The sequence below is a fragment of the Sabethes cyaneus genome, chromosome 1, assembly GCF_943734655.1.
Source record: "Sabethes cyaneus chromosome 1, idSabCyanKW18_F2, whole genome shotgun sequence".
Lineage (NCBI taxonomy): Eukaryota > Metazoa > Arthropoda > Insecta > Diptera > Culicidae > Sabethes > Sabethes cyaneus.
The window spans coordinates 42902594-42922847 of NC_071353.1; the positions used below are offsets into that span (position 1 = coordinate 42902594).

Sequence of the window (20254 nt, forward strand, 5' to 3'; positions counted from 1 at the left end):
ATTCAATTTTAACTCACAAATGCTCAACAACGACACTTTATTTTACTTACCATTTCATTTACCGAACCCACCATGCTCAATCATTGCACCTGTTCGATTCTGAAAATACGATTCCTTTTGCAACATTTTCCGCTTCTGGTTTCCTCAAGGTCCGCTCTTACTTATATTCAATATCCTTTTCCGGATTAACAAACATCCTCCCCCAACCGTTCTTCATATTCATATTCAAGTCGCGCGAACCACGACGAGTAAGCAACACCTGCAGCAGCAACAACACTCGAGCGTTGAACCGCAACAAAACAATTTTCTTCGTTCTCAACCCAAACAACTTGATATGCTACCGATAGTAGAAGTTGCATCAGAATAGGTGCTGCAAATGCAAATATTATTGTTGTGAAAACAAATTTGCATTATCAGACGGTATACCGGCGGTAACGACTTAAACCATGATGAAGCAAAAAGATGTGTCTCGCGACGCAATTAATGATAATTATTATTCCGATCGCGTGAGAAATAAGATAATGCGCATTAGTATCAAACATAGATATTTTGGGTATAGGTAGTGTAATTTGAATGATATCATTTCATCCTATGTGTACAGATTTTAACTTTGTTCCTTCAAATTCACGCACAAATCGATAAGATGTTAGTAATTTTGGCATTAAGTGTCATTATAGAAAAACAAAACCCAAAAAGTGATCATTTGTGAGTATTCAAAGAATCTATTCGATTTTTTCGTTCATTATACAACATGGAAAAAATTCTAATTTTTTGTAATGAAACGGAAAGATCTAATATTAGATTCGAATAAAAAAGATGAAATGGTAGAAACGATATGATTGAACATTTGCTACGGCTAATGTTGTGTTTCTGCGAGCGTTTTCAAACTTGGCTTTGGCATGAAATAGGATCTACGTCCATTGTAGTGAAATTGTGATGCTGTTATGAATTCAAGGCTGACCTAATTGAACAATCTGTTTGAATAATCTATGTTTAACCGGAAAGGCGAGCAGAATTTTCAATCTTATTTTCATACTGACGCAATACTGAAAACTGCACCATAAAGTACCGATGAAATCAACTCTGCGTGATAATATCGATTTAAAACCGGTAATTAAATTTTCCGAAAGTGGATATTGAAACGTAATGTCTATTTAGGTCATAGACCGTACGCTTGATGGATGCGTAGGATATCGAACTGACAACAGCATTAGCTTCAACGTAAGCAGAGCATATATCAGAAAGGATATATAGCTACATATAAAGTCAGTGAGTAACATATTCCAATCAACCTCAGGTTGATTCGATAGCTAATAGGCAGAACCAATTTTCAATTTTGTTAGACGCATGTTACCATGCTTGATACCTCTCACGGAAATACCGGCAGTGCTTTTGACAATTTTATCAATATGTAATACAATGTTGTGAATAGCAGATGACAATCTGTACATCAGAGGAATAGACATGCAAAAGTAGAAAACTCTTATTAAGCCATGCCATGCTAAAACTGCCGAAATTTTAGTTTCATAGTTCAGTATGCGTATTTTTATATATAACTAGCTGTCCCGACAAACTTCGCATTGCCAAAAATGAAACTGTGCAGTACATAAATCCTGGAGGCTACCCCCGCAGTGGCGGCGCTTCCGACGGCAGGTCGCTGACAACACTTGCGGCCTGCGGCCATCTCGCCCTGGATCATCTAGTGTTACTATAAGTATAGGTAGTTTCTGGTAGTCGAATTCGATTAGTTTTTAAGTTTCGCAAAAATTTCTGTTTCATTTGTATGACAGTACACCCCCACTACCACAGAGGTGCCCAAGTAACAATTTCAGGCTGGTCAAACGCTTTTATAGCTGATTTTATTCAACCTGTGGCTGATCTATGAAATTTAGAAATGAAAACCTTTTTTCAGCTCTTAAACATCTAAATCTGATGATTTTATCAAGCTTCAGGCTAATTAATAGCTGCTTTATGGAATAGAATAGAATAGAAACTTTTTTGCACTTTTAAAAGGCCAATTTGCGCAATGCTGTCAATTCTATTTTTAGAACGAGAAATAGTTTTGCAATCTACTTTTCCAGTCGCTTAATCAACGCTTCACCAACTTTAAAGCAGCCAAAAAATCTATTTTTAAATTTAAAAAAATGTGTTTTTAAATTTTATCTTTTGATCCATAAGCACTCGGCGTATGATCCGCCCCATTTGCATCTGCAGAACAGATAGTGAGAATATCTTTACACTTGAAACCTAGCCCGTCTAGCGTGAAGCAGTCGATAATGTCGATAACTGACAAAATTTTGCTGTCAGCCGAATTGCGAAATTATATGATCTGACAGTATGTGTGCTGTGAGCCGAAAGAAAACTTGGTAGAAGTTTGTAAAGCCACTTTAACACCCTTAAGCAGCCTTAAAGTAGTTTAAAAGCTATGAGCCCAATGAAAGCTTCCACTCTACATTTTAACACCTTTAAGCAGCCGTAAAACGGTTTGATGTTTATGGCTGTTTAGAAGCAGATTGTTTAGCAGAAAAATCCGCTATTAAGCTTTTTCATCAGCTTTTGGGAGAGAACTGGTTTGAACAACTTAAAGTAGCTTAAACATGGCTTATTTAAACACCATTTGAGTGCTTACTTTATGCAGCTTTTATCGCCTTAAACCAACCCTTACTTACTTACTTACTTACTTACTTACTTACTTAATTGGCCTAACGTCTTATGACAAGGCCTGCGCAGTATAATTTCTCCATCTGTTTCGGTCCATGGCAACTGATCTCCAGTTCCGCGGGCACCCAGTGCTCGCCAGATCTCGCTCCACCTGGTCTTGCCACCTCGCTCGCTGTGCCCCTCTTCGTCTTGTTCCTACCGGATTCGATGCGAAAACCATTTTTGCAGGATAGTTGTCCGGCATTCTAGCAACATGTCCTGCCCAACGTATTCGTCCAGCTTTAACCACTTTCAGAATACTTGGTTCGCCGTAGAGACGCGCGAGCTCGTGGTTCATTCTTCGCCTCCATACACCGTTCTCTTGCACTCCGCCAAAGATGGTTCTTAGCACCCGCCGTTCGAAAACTCCGAGTGCTCGTAGGTCCTCTTCTAGCAGTGTCCACGTTTCGTGCCCGTCCTCTAACCGGTCTAATTAGCGTTTTGTACAGTGTGCACTTTGTACGGGGGCACAAATTGTTCGACCGCAAGTGTTTGTGGAGTCCGTAGCAGGCCCGATTTCCGCTGATAATACGTCTTTTAATCTCACGGCTGGTATTGTTGTCCTCTGTTGCCAGCGAGTCAAGGTATACGAACTCGTCGACTACCTCGAACTCATGCCCGTCGATTACCACGGTACTGCCCAAGCGAGCCCTGTCGCGCTCGGTCCCGCCAGCATATACTTCGTTTTAGACGTATTTATCTTCAATCCAATCTTCTCAGCTTCGCGTTTCAGTCTGTAGTACTGATCTTCCACCGCCTCAAATGTTCTGCCAACAGCATCCACGTCGTCAGCAAAGCAGATAAATTGACTGGATTTATTGAAAATCGTGCCCCGCATTTCGATCGCCGCTCACCTTATAACACCTTCAAGCACAATGTTGAATAGCAGGCAGGAAAGACCATCTCCTTGTCGAAGTCCCCTGCGAGATTCGAATGGGTCCGATAATCCACCCGAGATTCTCACACAGCACTGGATCCCATTCATCGTAGCCATGATAAGTCTAGTAAGCTTACCCGGAAAGCCGTTTTCGTCCAAAATTTTCCATAGCTCTTGTCGGTTTACGCTATCATATGCGGCTTTGAAATCGATGAACAGGTGGTGCGTGGGGACTCGGAATTCGCGGCACTTCTGGAGGATCTGCCGCAGGGTGAAGATTTGCTCTGTTGTAGACCGACCCTCCATGAAGCCGGCCTGGTAACTTCCCACAAATCTATAGGCTATTGGCGATAGTCGATGAAAGAGGACTTGGGACAGCACTTTGTAGGCGGCATTCAGGATAGTGATGGCTCGGTAGTTCTCACAATCCAGCTTATCTCCTTTCTTGTAGATAGGGCAGATAACCCCGTCTTTCAACTCCTCCGGTAGTCGTTCCGTATCCCAGATCTTGACAATCAATTGATGCAGACTGCCGGCCAACTTGTCCGGGCCCATTTTAATAAGTTCCGCTCCAATGCCATCCTTTCCCGCTGCTTTGTTGTTCTTCAGCCGCTGGATGGCTTCTTTAACTTCCCTCATCGATGGGGGTGGCACATCTTCGTCGCTTGCTGCACCAATGTGGTCACTTCCACCGCTATCATGGTCTTCCGCCTGCACACCATTCAGGTGTTCATCGTAGTGCTGCTTCCACCTTTCGATCACCGCACGGTCGTCAGTCAAGATACCTCCATCTTTATGTCTGCACATTTCGGCCCGCGGCACGAAGCCTTTGCGAGATCCGTTGAGTCTCTGATAGAACTTCCGTGTGTCGTGAAAGCGGTACAGCTGTTCGAGTTCTTCGCACTCCTTCTCCTCTTGGTGGCGCTTCTTCTCCTTGAAGAGTCGGGTTTGCTGCCTCCGCTTCTGTTTGTATCGCTACACATTCTGACGGGTGGCTCTACGCAGCATTTGTACCCGCGCTGCATTCTTCTCAGCCAATATCTGCTGGCATTCCTCGTCAAACCATTCGTTACGTCGATTCGGTGCCATACTGCCTAGGACGTTCTTCGCTACCCTGTCAATGGCTGTTTTCACGGCATTCTAACAGTCCTCAAGAGGGGCTTCATCCAGCTCAACCCTCTTCCGGCAGCGCGGTTTCGAGAGATAACGCGTAGTTTTCGACGACCTCCGGTTGCTTCAGTGGCGCTAGATTATACCGTGGCGGGCGGCGGTATCGTATGTTGTTCACAACAGATAGTTTTTGACGTATCCTTACCATCACTAGGTAGTGATCCGAATCAATGTTAGCGCCCGGATAGGTTCTGACGTCGATAATGTCTGAAAAGTGCCAACCATCTATCAGAATGTGGTCGATTTGTGATTCTGTCTGGTTGGGTGATCTCCAGTACCGATGGTAGAGGTTATGCTGGAAGAAGGTACTACATGGCCAGTTCATGTAGGCGGCGAAGAATTCGTCTTTGTCATCATCGCTACTTCCGAGGTGAGGGCTGCCCAAGTAACAACGGTAGCTGAATTGCAAGAGCAATGGCTGTTTACGGGTTGGTTTAAGGTGATCAAAGCTGCATAAAGTAAGCATTCAAATGGTGTGTAAATAAGCTATGTTTAAGCTACTTTAAGTTTTTCAAACCAGTTCTCTCATAAAAGCTGATAAAAAAGCTTAATAGCGGATTTTTTGTTTGCTAAACAATCTGCTTCTAATCAGCCATAAATATCAAACCGTTTTACGGCTGCTTATAGGTGTTATAATGTAGAGTGGAAGCTTTCACTAGACTCACAGCTTTCAAACTAGTTTAAGGCTGCTTAAGGGTGTTAAAGTGGCTTTAAAAACTTCAACCCAGTTTTCTTTCGACTCACAGCACACACACTGTCAGATCGTAGAATTTCGCAATTCGGCTGACAGCAAAAGTTTGTCAGTTATCGCCATTATCGACAGCTTCACGCTAGACGGGCTAAGCTTCAGGTGTAAAAATATTCTCACTATCTGTTCTGCAGATGCAAATGGGGCGGATCATACGGTGAGTGCTTATGGATCAAAAGATGTCTGGTTCAATTCCCGGAAAAGACATGCATTTTTAATTAGCTTAGCTTACTTGTACGGATTGAAGTTATTCGAAACTAAAAATATCGCGTTCACGGCAAAATCAAAATGACGCGTTCCATATTTTTTTTAAGTTTAAAAATATATTTTTTTGGCTGCATAAAGGTTAATGAAGCGTTGATTAAGCGACTGGAAAAGCAGATTGCAAAACTATTTCTCGTTCTAAAAATAGAATTGACAGCATTGCGCAAATTGGCTATTTAAAAGCGCAAAAAAATTTCTATTAAGCTTCATTGCAGCTTCGAAAGCAGCTTTTAATTAGCCTGAAGCTTGATAAAATCACCAGATTTAGATGTTTAAGAGCTGTAAAAAGGTTTTCATTTCTAAACCTAAACCATAGTTCAGCCACAGGTTGAATAAAATCAGCTATAAAAGCGTTTGATCAGCCTGAAATTGTTACTTGGGTGTGCACGTTAATTATGCTTATATTGAAGAATCGGCCCTTGATTCTTAATCTGCACATTCGGGGGTTGATCGGCCACCACCCGATCACCCGCTTCTGCATCTCGCCCATCACTATAAAAGCTGTGCCCAGCTCGTGTGTATTGCCGCAGCTCTGGTAGATGGTATGACCATCTCTATACGTACGTACCATCGTTCCTTTCCAGCATACCTCCTGCAGCGCTACGATGTCGAACTTGCGGCTCTTCACTTCTTTAGAAAGCACGTGGGTACTTCCGAGGAAATTTAGAGACCGACAGTTCCATGTTCCTAATTTCCAATCGTTAGACCGTTTTCGTCGCCTGGGTCTTTGCCGATTGTTCCGATTAGAGTTATTATTATTACTTACGGAGTCCATTGCTTTGATTTTTTTAGTGGTTCAGGCTTGCAAAGCCCGCAACCAACCCCACAGTATCGCCGGAGGGCCAACGTAGCTCGAAGAAGCCCTTCTCCCCTGTCAGTATACGACCTTGGTTTCCACCGGTTGGTTACCCGATCTCCACCGAGGTTGCTCGTATCCCGGCTGGTACCACGAGGAGGTAGGGGTAGGAGTTGCTAGGTAAGAGGCTGTGAACCACTGTGGGGTCTATTTTATGCCCAGTGCACAAGGCACCGATGGTACGCATTACCAAGCCGTTTACCAGCCTTAAACCAACCCGTAAACAACCATTGCTCTTGCAATTCAGCTACCGTTGTTACTTGGGTGAGGGGTCTCAAACCATCATAAAATAAATGCATGCCTCTAAAATCCTCCACATGCCAAATTTGGTTCCATTTGCTTGATTAGTTCTCGAATTATAGGGAAATTCGTATTTCATCTGTATGGGAGCCCACTCTCAACTCTCAACTCACCATCAGGGCCCGGCATCGTCGAAACAAATAAATGAAACTGACTTTCTCTTACTTTCGCTTCATACATGAAGTGACATGCTTCATTTGTTGAACCGAACGTTTCAAGTAAGCTTCAGTTGAAGTTGGTGGCTGTTTCAATTGACGACGGCAGAAAGTCAGGCACGATTTGTCGACATTGGCTAGGTTATCTTTAATTTGCGTTGCATTGTAGGAAATGTTACTTAAATTCAATTTTTTTGCATTCAAAGTTGCTGGCCTTCTTCTGAATATTTGATTGAAAAGTTGAAGCCGATAGTCATGATGAAGTGAAATCCGTTTCGCTGACGCTAACTGAAGCCAGTTTGAAACTGAAGCGATGCTGCTTCTGTTGAAACCGAAGCTTCACTACTTCATTGTTGAGTGACACTATTAGCGAATTCATAAATTAACCTGGCTCAGGTCGATTAGCACTCAGTTTTAATCGAAGTGCTGTCAAAGCGTTCATAAATCAACCGAGATTGTATCTCGGTTAAACTGACAGCATTCAGTTTGAAGCGCAGGTTAAAACTGTCTAGCATTACGGTTTACGGGTCGATCTGTCAAACTGCCCGTATCGTTCATAAATTTCGGGTTCGAGTTAGCACGAATCCAGGTTAATTTATGAATTCGCTATTGTAATTGAAGGTGACGTTGTCGGGCCCTACTCACCATAGAAAAAAAATTTGCCTCCAAAAACACCTCATGCCAAATTTGGTTCCATTTGCTTGATTAGTTCTAGAGTTATGAAGAAAATTGTATTTCATTTGTATGGGAGCCCCCCCCCCCCTCCGAAAAAGGAGAAGGGTCCTAATTCATAGAAATCAGAATCATAGAAAAAATTCTTGCCTCCAAAAGCCCCCACATGGCAAATTTGGTTCCATTTGATTGATTAGTTCTCGAGTTCTGAGGAAATTTCTGGCATTAGTTTTCAGAAGGTCGCATAATCAACCTTTTTGCATGCATTATGCGACCTTTTGAAAACTAAAGCCAGATTTGTATGGAAGTCCCCCCTCTTAAAAGGGGAAGGGGTCATAATTCTCTTCCTAAAGAGGTAAACATGTCTTTTCCGGGAATTGAACCCGCCGTCTTTTGAATCCATAAGCACTCACCGTATGATCCGCCCCATTTGCTTCTGCAGAACAGACAGTGAGAATATCTTTACACCTGAAGCCTAGCCCGCCTAGCGTGAAGCTGTCGATAATGTCGATAACTGACATACTTTTGCTGTCAGCCATATTGCGAAGTTCTATGATCTGACAGCATGTATGCTGTGAGCCGAAAGAAAACTTGATAAAAGTTTGTAAAGCCACTTTAACACCCTTAAGCAGCCTTAAAGTAGTTGGAAAGCTGTGAGCCTAATGAAAGCTTCCACTCTACACTTTAACACCTTTAAGCAGCCGTAAAACGGTTTGATGCTTATGGCTGTTTAGAAGCAGATTGTTTAGCAAAAAAATCCGCTATTAAGCTTGTTTATCAGATTTTGGGAGAGAACTGGTTTGAAAAACTTAAAGTAGCTTAAACATCGTTTATTCAAACACCATTTAAGTGCTTACTTTATGCAGCTTTGATCGTCTTAAACCAACCCGTAAACAGTCATTGCTCTTGCAATTCAGCTACCGTTGTTACTTGGGTAACTCGCGACTGAGAAAAGTGTGAATTTTTCTCTTCTCCTTTTTTATTCTGAGGAGGAATCATCCCTGGCTGAGAGAGAGTCGCAAAGACGGTCTTCTTTTTTTCATGCTTTGACCGTTCTTATTTTTCCTACTATGTTTGTGTTCATTTTCGAGCTGACTGTTCAAGCGCGTACGTGAACCATTGGACGTGATAAGTGCGTGTCTTGCAGTGTCATTTTTTGGTGCTAGTTGGTCTTATAGTTACTATATATACCGTGGACCCCCGTTCGTTTGACCTTTTTTAATCTGAACACTTTTTAATTTGAACCCCGCTGGTTTGCACGATGTGCAAATTAAAAATGGTTCAAATGTCAATCTCAATATGGCATCATTTGCCTTCGCAGACAATGCACATAAACACGATTTGTTTGTACTGATCTAGCGTGTTTAATCCTAGTTTAATCAGTTTCATATTTCGTTTCCCAACGATTACGATAGAAATCCGATCGGAGAATAACATATTCGCTGTTTGCAACTACCAACTAAACGAGACTAAATCAAACCACCAAAACAATAACAAAGAGCAGGGCGGCCAGTTCATACAAGTTTCAGCATATTTAGGGTTGCTAGTTGTTCAAATTAAAAACGAACCCCATTAGTTTGCATGAGGAATTGTTCAAACGAACGGGGGTCCACTGTATATATATAGTTCGGCGGATAGAAAACCAGGCGAATTGGCATCCCTGATTTTTGAAATTAAATTTGAAATTATGGAGAAATGTGCAGGTTTTTACCAACCCGGTAACAATGTGACAGCTCCCATACTAATCAAACGTACCTAAAACTGCTGGTTCATGGTTCACGACAGATGTTTGAAAGCGGCGTAAATATCGAAGAAAGAGTTTATTATCATTTGAAGATAGAATTAACAAAAGGGCGAATGTCGCAAGCGTGAACAAACCGAGTGAAGGTTGATTTTTCTATGCTGGTCCAGCAAAAAATAACTCCCACTCGTTTTGTTTACATTTGCGACATTCGCCATTTTGTTAATTCTATCTAGATTTGTTTTGGCAAAAAATCCCTTGTGCATATGAGATCTGAATTGGTTTATTATTTCAATAGAGTATTTTACGAACTGACAACATTATGTCAAAACGTCAATCAAAACGTTTCCGTGGTAATGACAATAGCAGCATAACTGGTTTTTCTGTCATAATAACATGCTCTATTTCTAGATAGAATTAACAAAAGGGCGAATGTCGCAAATGTAAACAAAACGAGTGAGAGTTATTTTTTGCTGGGCCAGGATAGGAAAATCAACTCTCACTCGGTTTGTTTACGCTTGCGACATTCGCCCTTTTGTTAGTTCTATCTTCATTTGGTTCTGTCATGTAACAGAGTGTTTTTTGTACAACTGCAACGATGTCTATTGCTTGGATTTACTCTTGAATTTTGCTTAACTTGTTCTGTTAACGACAAAATCGATCCAGCAATCATGAAAGAGCATTTCATTTTGAATTGCGCAGCGGATAACTTTCAATGAAACACGCAATATTTAAATACTTTACAGCAGACAACTCGTACACAAGAGTGACTATCTTGTAATAAATACCGCAACAGTTTTACCGAAAACATGAAACAATGCCAAAATAATCAATATGCACTTTTCAAATCGTTGTCCAGACAGTTTTTTGCGTTTACATTTAACGTAACAAAGATTAACATTTCCTTTGGAAATCGAAGGTGCGTCAAATTTGAACGGCACGTAAAAACGATCGTCGCGACATTTTTGACACTGGCGGGTGTTATGGGAAACTGTTAATAACTGTCACTTTGTTACGGGGTAGTTTTTACGGAAAATAATCGCTATAGTAACTATAGTTGGTCTATGGGTACTTCAGATTTTGCAACAATACTGTATGAAACATGCGATAAATCGGAAGCGCGTAGTTTATTGCATGTAAAATGAGTACTATCGTGAGAAATTCGAAAGTATGTTTAGCGTAAAATATTATCAAATGTTGTATTTTAGTTAGCAGCTAATTTATAACACAGAGAACAGACATCCATTCAGGAACAAATTTTTCGGGAATTCTTGGATAAAATTTCAAATTAAAATCACCTAATATGCTAGAGTCACCACCACTATAGTTTCCCAACTAAATGATTCTTTTGATTTGCACACTGACAACCTTTGGCTCCTCTGGCGCTAGTATATATGGACTGTAACCGTTATGCTAGCGCCAGAAGCTAGTTGTTGTGAGTTTAGTGTAGAATTTTTTTGCACCTTTAGCGACATCATCACTATAGTTTCCCAACTAATTTGACATAAGTTTTATCCAAGTGGGGACCTTTCGCTTGGATGTCTGTTCTCTGTGTTTATAACGCGCAAAAAAAGACCAATTTAATTTCGCTTTTGTGTTTTACTAAAGAACTACCAGCCGAAAACTTGCATGAGTTACCAATACTTTTCCATTTCTGACCAATAATAACGACTGGCTGCAGTTGACAGTTCAAACTGGCTGCATTTGACGTTGGATTTTTTCCTATCAGCGAATCTCTCACAGATTAAAAGTAACTTTTTCAAATGTGTGTGTTGTAATCATAGCTGTTAGAAACCCCTTGACCTGTACGGATCAATAAATAGCAGTCTGGCAGCTCTGGTATAAATTGAGCAAACAAAAACAAAGGCAAACAGAAATGTCAAACTGCTTCCGACGGCCCTCCGTGACCGTGATTCGATTCCACGATCCGTGAATGAGAGTCTGTAACCTAACTGAATTCGTGGGGTGGGCTCTTGGGAGTTGAGATAGAGAGGTCTATTTCTGCACCACGCTGTCTGTTGTCGTCATCGCTATTGTCTTTTCTTTTTTTTTGCTTTTGCTACCATTAAAGAAATAGATTAGGGTGAATGTAACTCTAGTGCCGACTAAACACTAATGTAAGTAACAAATAACAGGCTAGACTAATAACTGCGAATACCAATGTCATATTTTTACAGACATGGAGGAGAGAAGCGTTGTAATCGAGCGTGGTGTCAACCTGATTAAGTGCTGCAAAGTACCACGTTTAACCCGCAGCCTGGATGATGCACAACTACAACCGGCAACATTTCAAACTTTTGTGACCGTTTTAAACGACACATTGCCCAAAATATTTGATATGATCTCTCAATACCAGGAGCAGTTACTCACGCACGATGAATTCAATCAGGAGAATCTGGAATTTCGGAGTACGTTAGTTCTTGTTGTTATGGAACAACTATCCGAATCTGGAGAAATGTACCACTTCTTCCAAACAGAACATCACTCGCTCAGGGAGCAGATTTCTCGCATATACGATCAAGGTATGATGCACCACCTTATTACAGGTAGTGAGGGCGACCCAGTGCGGAAACGACTCTTGGAACATTATCAACAAGTTCTATCCGGCAAAGAGTGGCTGTTCCACCCAGCAGATGTACTTAGCTTCGTTCGAATTTGCGAATTTTTGTACCGAAACTTTTCGGTAACTGCAATCGAATTGCCGCAGACAGTTGCATCTTTCGTTCTTTCGGTTGGAATATCCCTTGCCGAATATTATGATCCAGACTATGAACTTCTTGGACTACGGTTATTTAATGCATTACTAAATGTCTCGTACAGTGCGATGCTGAAAGAATCAAACATTCATGAGGTGGTGTTCCAAAATTCCTTTAAGCTAAATGCTAAATCAAAGACTGAATCATTTTTAAAGGAACTTTGGCGGTGCCATTATCAGTATATCAAAATTGCACAAGCTGGAAAAATCAATTTCAGTGAGGTAAGAGTATGAGGTGTTACGATGATAAGTGCAATAATATTGCTTCCTAAAATTTTAGTGGTCTGCAATCGACGATGTGATGGAGGCGTTGCTAGATGCTTTGGCTTTTGAACAGAATCTATCTCTTTCATCAATACTCCTACTGTACCTATTGAAGTTGCTAACAATTGATCTACCTGATTTTTTGATCGATGATTTAGACGATATACAAGCCATAGGCAGTAGGTGCCATCTGTATGAACCGGTACTAGAGCAACTAAGAAAGTATTGCTCACTAGAGTTTCACAACAGACGTTTTTACCGATGGCATCGGAGGATGGTTTCAATGCTTCCGTTTGAGTTGGAAAAGTCTTGCGGAATTAGTCGGGATCATGGAAAATATATGCACGTAATGAACACAATCCAAAGGCCGAATTATCACTCAGCAAAAATTTCTCTTTTACAGGGCGTTAATCTACTCTTTGTATTAGTTGTATTTCCCATCGAATCAGAAGCAGTCGGACAATTACTTGGTATGCAGACTGCATTATTGGATTTCATTATAGCCTTCAAACGGCATATGCGCGAACAATATGCCAGGATACAAGCATTGACGGGAAAATGTGATTTCTTATATTCACTAAAGGTAATATGAACTATTAATTTGAAACAAAGCCACCACAATTAATTATTCTATTCCAGGCATCAGTATCATGTGATAAGTCAGTGGCCATCTTCGCCAGGAACGTTGCTACAAAATATTTTGATAAAAAGTCGGAATTTTGGAAAGTAATCGGTGTGACCGAGACAGAAGATTCATATCAGGAGGATAGAATTTTCTACGAGTGCTTGAAGGAATTACAAAACAGATGCTAGTAGCTGCCAAGATTAATTCAATAAAGTTTGAGTTTTACCCAAATTAGCGTTGGATAATATGCCGAAATGTTTACTGATCATTCAACGAAATACAATCAACCCATACAAAAATACAAGCAGAAATGCAGGGAAGATATTAAAAAGCAAAAAGATATCAATCATCACAGTTTTGTTTTTCACACACGTTTATTATCCATACTACATTTTTAAGGTTCGAGTGTTACTAGACTGTTAGTCACTAAGCTGATATTTCATTAGTCTTTTTACTTCTACAAACTACATGATTGTATTTTGTCATGTTTGTTTCTAAACGTCGGTGGTGCTCCATGCTTCAATTTTTTTAAACTCTAAATACCTTTTACGAATAGATAAAATAGTTCTATAATTCTATCAATCGCCAAATACTCTGGAAACCTTAGTATCAATAAATTCCATATAATCTATTTTTAATATCGGAAAAAGCTTCCTAACTATTCATTTAAGTAGGCCTCATTCAACGGCTGTAAAGCAAAATTGTTTGAATTACCAATGTAATTTTACAGATATTATAAATTTTGTAATATAAATAAAAATACGATTACTATCCGATAACACTATCTGGTTTTTGACATACAAGATAGATGCTCTTGTACTCGCTTTGGTGCATTGAAAAGGGATTTTGAGCATACTTGGTCATCACATCGGTTCGATTTTTGAGGATATTAAACCCACAGGCACGCACTATAACTATCAAGTCCTCATAGGTCGGTTCTATACTGTTCTCGTGCGGCACGTCGCTAAAATGGTACAATAGTGGACCGAGATTGATCCAAATGCCGCCTGGTTTCAGAATGTTGTAGATAACCTCCACAAATTCAATAATATTATTTGCACAATCGATGAAGAAGCAGGTTGCCACGCAATCCCAATAGTCTTCATCTCGGTATACTTGTAGAAAGTCACCTGCAACCATATTCATGGTACCCTTAGGCGGAAATTTAGTAGGACTCACATCTGGAAATGTGACGGACTCGATTTGATTATTTCTATAGAGATTATTTACGTACTGGTGAACCCAGGGATAGAATGTACATTGGTCCTCGATAACGCAACGATTCAATACGAAATTAGAGGCAATTAACATGAATAAAGAGAATTCATTTCCCTCGCAATAATATCCGCAATAAGCTATTTCATAAATAAGTCTCCCTAGACCAGCGCCAGGTACCAAAATTTTTATATTCGCTACATTACATTTCTGAGGATTGAAGAAACTGGTAATTTCATCGACTATAGGTTTGTAGCATTGATCACGCTCTGTTTGTCCTTCGGTACTCCAATCGCGAACAATCTGTTTTAGCGTAACTTGGACCTTCGTAATATCCTGACAGCGTACTTTAGCTGGCATCATTGGTTTCATCTGTTGCACGTTATCATTGTCATTGTAGAATAAAGAGTCTGCATCCTGAATTATGTGCTTGATAACTTTATGGTTTGCATCAATACAGTAGCGTACTTTCTGTAAAAGCTCACGGTATTTCACTAGCATATCCTGATGTTTCTCTGGCAGTGAATTGATATATGCTTCTTTCCTTGTTACATGGTCTAATGCATTAGCACGATAGTGCTTGAAGGCTGCTATAATATTATGAAAAATTTTCTTCTCCTCTTCGATAACTTCAAAATCAGCATCTTGGTCGTTTTCGTTGACTACATCCACATTCATTGCTAATATTTTTGACAAAAAAAAACACTATAGTTACAACTTTACGAGTCTCATATATAGCAACAAAGCACGTCTATATCAATCAGTCCGTAACGAACGAAGCAAAACAACCGCAAAGTGCGAGGCGACCACGAACCACGACAGACGGTTTTGCTGATATTCAGAGATGCCAGATTTTTCTAAAAAACTACTCGAAAACTAGAAAAAGTTATAGAGTGTTTTATGGGTTTTATGTGACGTTTAAGATCATATTCTAGATAGAATTAACAAAAGGGCGAATGTCGCAAATGTAAACAAAACGAGTGAGAGTTACTTTTTGCTGGACCAGCATAGGAAAATCAACCCTCACTCGGTTTGTTTACGCTTGCGACATTCGCCCTTTTGTAAATTATATCTTCATATGGTTTTGGTAAGAAATACTCACACACGCAGAAAAAAAAATTGTAAATGCAAAAAAATTCTGTATAAATTCAACAAAAAATACTGTAGACTGAAGGCTAACCCAGATATTTTTTTTGATTCTAACTGATTGATTTTTAATTCAACAATAAGGTTTGTTATTTCGAATAATTGCTAGTTTCTATCAAAGAAAAAACTGTAGAATCAAAACTAAGTACTTTTGGGTTTATAAACGATCTAGTAGAAGCAAAAGGAATATTAAACAATATTGTTTTGATTCAAAAATATGATACAAGTTGAACTCAACAACATGGGATTGTTGTTTCCAACTATCATCGTTTTTCTGCATGCAGTAAGAGATACGTGGAAACTAATGCCAACAATTTGGCATCAGTGTACAAAAACTGCCAGCACTTGCTGCGGAGTAAAATGCTGTAGCAGTGTGACTTGATTGTTTTCAACATGATCCGCTTCTGTTTTGTTACATCAGTTTAGCACAATTCTAGATAGAATTAACAAAAGGGCGAATGTCGCAAATGTAAACAAAACGGGTGAGAGTTATTTTTTGCTGGACCAGCATAGGAAAATCAACCCTCACTCGGTTTGTTTACGCTTGCGACATTCGCCCTTTTGTTAATTCTATATTCAATTGATCTGTTCGGCAGAAACTTTTGCGCTGACGGTGGTGGTCTTTGGAACTAGCCGAACGGTGAGAAAGTTGACAGTTTGCTTGAAGAATCGGAAAAAAGTTCACTTTTTTAATTTTCTTAATGTAGTGAAACAATGTACAAGTAAAATTATTATTGCAAAATGTAAGAAAATTGAGTACTTTATTTTTGGTATATACTTTGTCAGTGGTTTGTTTACAGTATATACGAGAAAATAATGTTTTTGTATATTTATGCGACAACAGACAGGTTACATATCACGCTAAATTATAAAAATCCACGTGCTTGAGTGGTAAAACCTTGTTTTTTTTTGTGAAATTCATATAAACCAGGCTATTGCAAGCAAGATACAGCATAACTAAAGAGAACATTCATATTTTCATGTAGTGCCAGAGCAACATGGTTCGACAAGACTGAAAGATATTCGAATCTCCAAAACTTTGGCTTGAACCGATACAAAACAAGCATAAGGATCTTGTAAAGTAGAAAAACATTCCAATAATATGCAAAAACTGCTTTAGGTCGATTAGTTAAGTCGCCACACTAACTTTTACCAGTATTCTTCAAATTTATGCTCTTTCAATTCACTATTTTAAAAGTGTTTTTAAAATAACTTGTAAAACAGCAAATTTCTTACAAAACCTGACAGAAATTTAGTAAAGTTTTCAATCGAAAACCAGTTAAAAATTAAATTTACTGAAAAATTTTTATGAAATGTACCGCATCTGACATTTGTTTTCGTTTTTCTCACTATCGCAGCAGGTAGCGACACGCCGGCATTTTTTACTCAAATTTGTCAATAGAGCGATATATCTTTCAACTTAACCAGTGTAAAATGCATTGCAAAGCTTTACACACACTGTGTTCGAGTATAATATTCAAGGTGCGTGACAATAGCTTAAGTAGATTTTATAACTATTTCAATACTTGTTAATCAACCATTTAAGCAAACAGTGTGCGTGTTCGATTGGCTTCCTTTTGACAATTCTAGATAGAATTAACAAAAGGGCGAATGTCGCAAATGTAAACAAAACGAGTGAGAGTTATTTTTTGCTGGACCAGCATAGGAAAATCAACCCTCACTCGGTTTGTTTATGCTTGCGACATTCGCCCTTTTGTTAATTCTATCTTCAATTCTCGTTGCTCGATTGGCTCCCAAGATGGCTGCTTCCGCGTATCTCTCACCTCTGAGTATTTCTAGGTTTAAGTCAGGGGGCTGATATGACGTCACATTTTCACATGAAAAAAGCGGCAAACGCAAAGCGATTTCATGAAACGAATTTAACTAACCATTTTCACAGTTTCATGTATTTCGCATCAATTGCCTACCTGGCATTGGCTATGTGATGCTAAAACTTTGGCTAAAATCAAACTAAAACTAACAAAATTTAACAATTTACACATCCGACTCGGTTGTCAGCTTGAGCCCATGTATGAAGCTGTCAGCTTGGGCCCGCTCTATGTTGGCTACGTTTTTTTTGTACAGTTTGGTATTGGAAGTGTCATTCCCGTGGTTTAAGTCGTTACCGTCCAACCCATCGACATCTCTATATCGAACTGCAGTAAAGCATTGCACGCAGCTGTCAGTGCGTTTTTTTCGTCCCAAGTTTGACAGTGCTGTCGGGTTTGTTTTGATTACTCATTCGTAAGACCCAGAACCAAAAACTGCACTCTTAAATGATTCTACCTGTAAATTGGTCGGATTTAGTTAAAGCTAGGTTGAAAGTACTCAAAATGCCCTTAAAGTGTACAAACTCAGATTTTGAGTAGTTTTTTAACCAAAAAATTGGTAGTAGGAACTTACAAGTGCGTTATTTGTCATAGAGAATAATTCAATTATCGGTAGCAAGTAGCCAAAATTGGTTGAAATTTTTACCCAAAGTTTGAGTTTGTACACTTTAAGGGCATTTTGAGTAGTTTCAACCTAGCTTTAACTAAATCTGACCTATTTACAGGTAGAATCATTTAAGAGTGTGCAAAAATGACAAAAATATATGTTGTGCAGAACTGATATCATTTTTCTGCTTCGGAAAAGTCGGGCATTCGCGGTTTCCGCAAACAAGTGGTACGAATTACTAGTACCTCTACTAGTACTAGTAATCCACTAGCAATAAATTTAGGTTACAAAGGGAATCGAAACAAACCACACAAAAACTTCAAACCAAATTTGAGGTTAGGCACCGTGCAAAGGTTTGTAAACGTCAGCGACAGCATGTCCGGCACGCTTAAAAAATTTAACCCGCGAATGAATAAGATTAACTCAGAAATGAGTGACTTTCAACTCAAAAATGAGTAAAAACCGACTCACTATGACAAAAAGTGGAACAGCCCAAAAATTTGAGTAATGGCAATTTCTCAATTCTGAGTAGTTTAGGTCGACCTCATAATTGAGTTAAATTTACTCGTAGTTTATGTAAGTACTACTCAGTTTTGGGTGAAATGGCACTCATTTTTGAGTAAATATTGCTCATTAATGAGCTTCTACGGTGGAACTCATAAAAGGAGTAAGAGTTACTACTCAAAATAGTGTGTCAAATATACGCATGTTTTGAGCTGTTCCACTTTTCGTGAAAGTGGGTCAAATTTTTTAAGCGTGGGGGCTCAAAATTTGACAGCGGGCCCAAATCAGACTGCTGGCAGTTGAGTGAAACGCAGTGCTGACATGCTATCTCATTTTCGCACACACGAGATGTTGGCGGCGAAAACATGGTTGTCTGCCGATGGGGTGTTACCGTCGGTCAAAGTCAAAGGGTTTCCAGTAAGGCGTATAAGTGCGTAGTAATCAGAGATTACTTTTGTAATCATTTACAAATTAATTAGGTAATCAATGGTAATCAGCATAGTAATCTTAAGTAATCATTGGTAATCATGATTAATTTATAGTAATCACAAGAGATTGATTACTGGTAATCAGAGGTAATCAGTAAAGTAATCAAAAGTAACTTTTTCCAAAGGTGCGTAGTAATCATTGCTGTTGGAAACCCCTTGGTCAAAGTAAATTGATATATACTACAGACGGTAGATAATCTACAGACGCGCAAAGAGAAAAATTACCAATTCGGCAGCACTTTTTTTGTTTATTTTATTTAAACAGTTTTGGCAACCAGTCAGAATTGGATCAATCTCCCTATAATCAGCAGTAAGTTGCGTGAATCGTGAGGTATGTTCCATGGAACTTCGCGAATTACGACGCATATTTTGCAAATTTAACAAGCCAATTGAATTATTCAAAGCATTATATGATATATCGAGTGTAACTAATCCATATGTTGTTAGTAAATCAATAGTTAAAGTTTTAATATTTCAGGTAGATTACAAAACTTAGTCTTCCCTGCCTATACGAAACACAAGTTTGTTTACTTTGCTCATTTGGTGTCTCGATTTGACGGTTCGATTGGTGTTTTATGCCACGCTCTTTGCGCGTCTGTAGATTATCTACCGTCTGTAATATATACCAGGTATATGACAATGCGAGCTGTCATATACACTTTGCACTAACACATCTACACTAGTTCTGAGATTTCGAGCATTTTGTATGGAAAATTAGTTAATTTTTTAAAAAAATCGTTGGATACGCAAGATTTGTCTATTTTTTCTCACAGTTTTTATGTTTATGCTTAGAACAGCGTTTCCCAAATGGGGGTGCGCGAACCCCCAGGGGTTCGCCAAAAATTTAGTTCGCTGTAGAATAGTATAGGGAACTCCGCCAGGGGGTTCGCGAACCAAAAAAGGTTGGGAACCGCTGGCTTAGAACATTATTTCTAGTATGTATTTTCATGAATACAATGAAGTGCAACATTCAAAATTGCAAGCAGAAATTTTTTCGTCAAAACGGTATCAAGATGTCTCAAAGAAATGTCGTTATATCGCTTTCCTACAAGTAGTAAAACAAAAAAGATTTTTTTTAAAATGCTCGGACATGATTGTTCAATAAGCAGCATGAGCAACATTGTTATCCGCCCGCGATATTTTTCGTCTGATTTCTGGTAAGCTTTTAAAGTGTTAATTATCTTCTAAGACCGTTTTGTAGCAATCTAAGATTACTTTTTATGGTTTTCTACATAGTGTTGAGACGGGTAAATTTATGATAAAAAGGTATCATCTTGGAACAGTGACTTCAACTTAAGGATTTTCAAGCAGTAGCACATAAGCATCTATTCGAATAAA

The 20254-nt window shown here is 39.2% G+C and overlaps 2 protein-coding genes across 2 annotated transcripts; one reads left to right on the plus strand and one right to left on the minus strand.

The window, feature by feature from the left end:
* Nucleotides 1-11392: 11392 nt before the first annotated feature.
* On the plus strand, nt 11393-13405 carry LOC128745249 (uncharacterized). Its single transcript, XM_053842277.1, has 5 exons — nt 11393-11600; nt 11661-12460; nt 12519-12848; nt 12906-13085; nt 13142-13405. The coding sequence occupies exons 2-5, from the start codon at nt 11663-11665 to the stop codon at nt 13313-13315; spliced, it is 1482 nt and encodes a 493-aa protein (XP_053698252.1). The 5' UTR covers nt 11393-11600; nt 11661-11662; the 3' UTR covers nt 13316-13405.
* Nucleotides 13406-13492: 87 nt separating this feature from the next.
* LOC128743399 (carnosine N-methyltransferase) lies at nt 13493-15107 on the minus strand. The gene has a single exon (XM_053839967.1). It carries the CDS (start codon nt 15018-15020, stop codon nt 13896-13898), a length of 1125 nt encoding a protein of 374 aa, XP_053695942.1. The 5' UTR covers nt 15021-15107; the 3' UTR covers nt 13493-13895.
* Between the last annotated feature and the right edge of the window lie 5147 nt (nt 15108-20254).

Excerpts from the sequence above, each read along its gene's own strand:
- LOC128745249 (XM_053842277.1), top strand. The coding sequence starts at position 11,663 with ATGGAGGAGAGAAGCGTTGTAATCGAGCGTGGTGTCAACCTGATTAAG. Across the intron at positions 12,461-12,518 it reads GAAAAATCAATTTCAGTGAG|TGGTCTGCAATCGACGATGT; the intron begins GTAAGAGTATGA and ends CTAAAATTTTAG. Across the intron at positions 13,086-13,141 it reads ATTTCTTATATTCACTAAAG|GCATCAGTATCATGTGATAA; the intron begins GTAATATGAACT and ends ATTCTATTCCAG.
- LOC128743399 (XM_053839967.1), bottom strand. The coding sequence starts at position 15,020 with ATGAATGTGGATGTAGTCAACGAAAACGACCAAGATGCTGATTTTGAA.